Source organism: Urocitellus parryii, chromosome 2 (genome assembly GCF_045843805.1).
Source record: "Urocitellus parryii isolate mUroPar1 chromosome 2, mUroPar1.hap1, whole genome shotgun sequence".
NCBI lineage: Eukaryota > Metazoa > Chordata > Mammalia > Rodentia > Sciuridae > Urocitellus > Urocitellus parryii.
Window position 1 is genome coordinate 214,016,277 of NC_135532.1, and position 6,024 is coordinate 214,022,300.

Genomic DNA, 6,024 nt, shown 5'->3' on the forward strand with positions numbered 1-6,024 from the left:
AACCAGACATTTTTGAAAGCCAGAGTATTTCTATTAAAAAGAGGGAACATGGGAGCAATGTGAGTAGAAACCACATCTTTCTTTTGTGAGAAATTAAGGTGAATCATAGAAAGCCTCTCTCTGATAATGGAGACCCCTACGGTAGAGTCAGCCAAAGGGAAAAGTTGAACATGTTACATCTGTACAGAAGTCATCTAAACATTTTGCCTCTGAAAAACCATCAGTGAAATAAAAATAAAATAAAATAAAAATATTTTGCACCAGCAACAAGACCCCTGGTCAGATTTCCTAGGAGGCACTGCTCCTGCAGCTATGAGAAGAGGCATCCATTGATCCTGGTATGTGTACCTCACACATTTCTGTTTTCTGTAAAAACCACCTGCTTCTATTTCTCCTTGAGTGATTCTGAAAAGAAAATATAGAAGTGTGTTTCTGGACACATCAGAGGAGAAGGACAAAAGCAAACCAACCAGCAGCCAGCTCTCCCTTTCTAATAAAGGCAAAAGGGGTTATCTCACAGACTCCCCACCCATCAGATGCTTTGTTTTATCAGTGAAAGCAAGAAATAAGATGCTGAGTATTAAAATAGGTCCAAATGTTTCTGAGATTCTCTTTCAGTCTCTCTGACCCACACATACATGAAACTGGTATTGACTGAGAGTGTGCTTGGGGGATCTTCCAATTTCCAAGGGAGAAGAGGATAAAGATGGAACTGCCCTTTGGATGCAATGAATCTCAGGACCTGAGAATCGACTTCTCTTCCTTCCTCCTGCTCCCTCAGCCCCAGCTGATCATGGAGGAATCTTTTCAAAGGTTTCCACTGTCGTCTTCTGATTAAGCAAGACTCTGAACCTTTGATTGAATCTGAACCTCTAATCCATTTGTCCCTTCTCTTTACAACTCTCTGAAGTACCTTGTTTCTTGGGCAACTTTTCTTTTTCCTCTGTGGAAGCAATTGTGCCCCTAAAATTGGGGGGAAAATGTAGAGGAAAATTTACCCCCATCAAATTTCACAAATTCACCCTGCATTCAGAGACTCTCTGAATAAATAAAACCGTAAAGTAATCCCTTGCTTGTCTGTGGAACACAATGACTAAACCCAAACTCTAGCTTCAGGGAAAAAAAAAAAAAAACAGGCCCCAATTCAGCAATGGATGATTCACAGTCAACTAAAACCCTTTAACGTAAAGAACTCTGCTGAGACATAATGTTTGCAATGCCAACTAATGCAAGTTTATTGAGAAATATATAGTGAGACAAGCTCCCTTCTTCAAAGACGCAAAAGCAGAAACCAGGAGATAGAGCAGCAAGGTCAAAACATGTCAAAAGCATCAGGACTGGGCTGTGGGTGGTAAAGCCTCCGGAAACATGGAGAGGCATCCACAGCACTAGGCAACAACCCTTAAAATAATCTTAGTGCTGGCCAGAAAAATTTTACAGGGCCGAAATGAGCAGCCAGCAAAGAGCAGTCCATGGGGGTCAGCAATGGAGTTGGCCAGGCAGCATGCTGGGAGATCCTGGAAACACAGCTGGCAGGGCGTGGAGTCTTGATTCACTCACTGGCTCGAACACACTCAGCAAGTTCTTCGGCAGCTGGACACACAGGACTGCTGGTACGTCCTGGAGACCCCACAGGATGGTTGGCAGATAGTGGAGACTCCTCCCACTGGTTGGCAGGAAGAAGAGATGCCGCCCACTGGTTGGCAGACGCTGGAAATGCCTCCCAGAGGCTGACAGCCACTGGACACAAAGGTGAGTGGCCGGCTGCAGGGAGTTGAGCAGGAATTGGAGACACAGGTGGTTTGTCTAGAGCAAGTTACCTGGACAGGACTGGAGATGCAAGAAGTTCTCTGGTAACACGTTGGCTGGCAAACTGTGGGCTCACAGTTGGACTCCTGACAGTGGTCCAGGAGCCAAGAGCCAGTTTGGAAAGAACTGGGCAAATAGATGCCACTCAGGCAGTCAACATCACGGGCTGAAGCAGTGGCGACTGGGGCCACCGGGTTAGCACAGAGTCCTCCGATTGGCCTGGAAGAGCAATTTCTTGTAGAGCAGTTGAAGGACATGATGCTCAATGGCTGCAGGTATCTCACCAAAGTTAGCTTCTGAATTGTGAATGTCCCTTGAGACTCCTGAGCTTTTATATATCCTTGCTAGTGGGTGGGGCTCCCTCTCTGTTCTCCCAACTTCTTTGGCTCATACCCACTTGCTTTAGAACATCTCGTGAATCTACAAGTTAATGGTCTCTTGAGAAGCCTTCCCCCTCATAAAGAAAGTTTAGTAGTTTGGTAACTAAATCATAAGTCTCCTGCACTGTACTTACTCCAGATGAAGAAGGTTGGTTGACAGCTTCAAAGCTGTTGGTCATCCCCTGCCCACGTTTTGTGGCTCATTCATCTTGCTTGCATATGATGAGTGTGAGTCTGACTGCGACACCAAACATGCCACTGTGCTACCGTCACACACTCTCTCCCTTCTGACCAGAGCTAATTACAAGCCCACACCATGTTTGGTTTGTCATTGGCACTTAATATGTTTTAAACATAACTTAATCAGTCACTCTTCCATAGCTAACGGGGCTTCTCATTGGAGAGGTGCCTCCTTGAATATATTTCAAGATGACAAGGACGAGAACTGTCAGGAAAAAGGACACAAAGACTTGTATCCAAGCAGGCTTTTTAAATGATCCCATCTGATTCAAATGTAGGATATGTCAAGATCATTGTACTGTCATGTGTAACTAATTAAAACAAATTAAAAAATTATTTTAAAAAAGAGGAAAAAAATTAATAATCTGACCAAAACTAGATGCCCACAGGAAGGTTAGAAGGCAGAGGGATCCATCCTTCGTGTTCAGGCTAGAGACCAGGAGGACCCACCCTTTATGTTCATGCAATCAAGAAAATCAGATGCTAATTAACTGTATTTGTAGCTTCGACCCTTTCTAAATAAATTGGATGAGCTTTATTCCTGAGATTTTTAATCTAATAACAGTGGATAATAGTGACTCGTGGACCTCATTGATATGCCAGTGGAAGAGACTTAGTTGATTTTTAAATTATTGTCATGTTAATTTGAAGGCGTATAGGGTCTTTCTCCCAATTTGCTCAACATATTCAAAACGTATTTATTTTCACATGAGTACTTACAGATAGAATGCATTTTAATCATGGACAAACTAAAGACACTGCAAGGTCGCCATCACTATGGAGGGTAAGGGTAGGCAAGGGTGGGAGGACACAGGCACTTAATCAATGCTTGTAAAGAATGGATATGCAAAGAGTTTTCTATAATGGTTAATTACGCCTTTATGCCTGGGGAAACTGCAAGGGTATATTATTCATCTTTATCTCATCTCACTACGACATAGTCAGCTCTGAACCCAAAAATGATTGCTTCCTTTGGTTCCCCTGTACCTAGGTGAATCAACCGCTTTGACTCTGGCAAAATAAATCTCTTTAACATCACTCAAGGGATCAGTGATATTTCTACCTCAAAACAGAAGTAAGATCTGACTCATTTCGCCAACTGGCTTACCTGGGGTGCAATAATGGATTTACGTATATTTGAGGGCTGCGGGTAGGCTATGTTTTAAATATCCACAAAGCAAACAGCTGTATGTCAGAACCCATCAGAAGTCCCCTGGCAAAAAGCTTCATTCCTCTAATTGGAGGCTAATGATGCCCTTAAACAAGAGGATGCCGTGCTGTGGGCTACACTGTCATTCCCAGGGACAAGCCCTCAGTGACTTGAAGAGCATTCTCAGGAAGATGGTGAAATTAATGAGATGACTACTTTCCACAATGTCGTGACTATGCTCTTCCCACCACTAACAATGTTCCAGTTGGTGTTTGAAGGTCGAGTCCCTGGTCACAGGACCTGGCTTTACTTGCTTTAAAATGGATGAGTAGTTTACAAGCTTCTACCAGCCAAGAATGTGCAGGTTATGATGGAAGTGTACCCCACTATGCAAATACCAAAACAGGGAAGTCCGCCATGGAGATACACAGGAGAATCTTTGGTATCTACAGTCACATTCTTAGAATGGTGGAGATTTTATAAGCCATTATTCTTGATTCAAGTCTTCCATTGAAATTTGGAAATTACACACAAAGGATTCTAGAAAATATCTTCCCTCCGCTTCAGGAGGAAAGGAGCTAAGTCTGAGGCTCTGCATACCCCCTTTCATTGAGTCCTACCCACAACTCTGTGGAGTAGGTGCCCTGCCTCATTAAAGAGATGAAGTTCAGGGACATTGAGTGCCCACTAAAGTTATGCTGTTTATGAAACAAAGCCTATGAGCCACCAACACACAATGGAGCAATTTACACATGCTGGGATGCCTTCATTGGAGTGTGAACAAGAATTTGTTTCTTAAAAACTCAATCAATGCTTCATTGATGATATGATGAGGGAAATAGCTTTCATCTCTTTTCCAGGTTCATCAATTGATTAGCAATGAAAATAAAAAGAATACTAAGTTACAAGTACTGCTGTCCTTACACTTCTTGTGTGTGTGTGTGCGTGTGTGTGTGTGTGTGTGTGTTTCCATTCAGTATACAATTTAACAATTTTTACTCCATTAGAATAAGATGCAATGTCACTATAAACAAAGCAAGAACAGAGAGCCATCAATAGCTTGAAGCTACAATTTGAATTTGCAATTATTTATAATGGCTATGTAAACCACTAATTTTCAGAGAATAGCTGAGTAGTGAGCTAATTTTTTTCACTCCTATCCATTTTCCAGAGAACCTGCATTTTGCAGGTGCTAAAGAAGGCAATCTGTTGAGCAGATCCCTTCGATTTTAATTACCAAAATAAATCATTGGTTTGGCTTACTGAGACCCAAAAAGATCGTTCATGTCTCTATTCTCTGAAACAGACTCTCCAGTACAGAGTTTGGGGAGCTAGCTAATACTCTCATGAATTCTATTTTCAGATGCAAGCATTTTCAACTCTATTTGGATTCATTGTAAGATGCAAAAGTAAAGAAACACTTATTGAATTTTATGTGAAACTCAAAGAAACTCTGCAAAATTCTAAATGAAATGTTAAATGGAATTAATAAATCATCCTTTCATTCGAAATTGTAAGAAAAAAATTATACAGCTAGCCAGCCACTATCACTACATAGTTACATACAGTACAAAAATTTCAGCTCAGCAAAAAGGCTTGTGAAGATTATTCTCTCATCTGCAGAGCATAAAGTGAGGAGAGAATGTGATGGGAACCGATGAGAAGAGGTCAGAGAACCACTACCCATTATCTTCATCACTGATGGGTAATTTGCTCTCATTTGTATAGAACAATCTAACTCTTATACAATAATTATCACAGTCTGGAAATGAGCAATTCTTTCATTCAAAACTGAATCAGAGCAATCACTTGCAAGGCCATGCATTCAAAATTAAAATGAGTTCAGCAGGTGTGGGAGGCTGAAGGTTGGATATGCAGAGAGGATATTTTTCATCACAAAGATGGCAAGAAGGTTGCCCAACACCAGTTCAGAGAAAAATCACTTAGCAGCAACAGTGAAGTTGGGGAAAAACTAATAAATGCAAAGTGAACTTTACTCATTCTGTACTTTCTGGGGCTGATCACCCTCACAAATTGAAGCTATTCATTGTATCTTAAGAAATATCAAATGAAAATTCAAACATTCAAGCACAGTATAGTATTATGGTTGTTTAAAAAATTAAATATATTTGGGGCTGGGGATGTGGCTCAAGCGGTAGTGCGCTCGCCTGGCATGCGTGCGGCCTGGGTTCGATCCTCAGCACCACATACCAACAAAGATGTTGTGTCCGCTGAGAACTAAAAAATAAATATTAAAAAAAATTCTCTCTATATATCTCTCTCTCTTCTCTCTCACTCTCTCTTTAAAAAAAAAAAAATTAAATATATCACTGGGCACGGTGCTGCCCACCTGTAATCCCAGTGAGTCAGGAGGCCAAGGCAGTAGACTGAAAGTTTAAGACCAGCCTCAGCAACTTAGCAAGACCCTAAGCAAATTAACAAGAT

The 6,024-nt window shown here is 41.4% G+C and overlaps 1 protein-coding gene across 1 annotated transcript; it reads right to left on the reverse strand.

Moving 5' to 3' along the window:
• Positions 1 to 1,574: 1,574 nt before the first annotated feature.
• Positions 1,575 to 2,066, reverse strand: Krtap11-1 (keratin associated protein 11-1). The gene has a single exon (XM_026393593.2). It carries the CDS (start codon positions 2,064 to 2,066, stop codon positions 1,575 to 1,577), a length of 492 nt encoding a protein of 163 aa, XP_026249378.1.
• Positions 2,067 to 6,024: the final 3,958 nt, after the last annotated feature.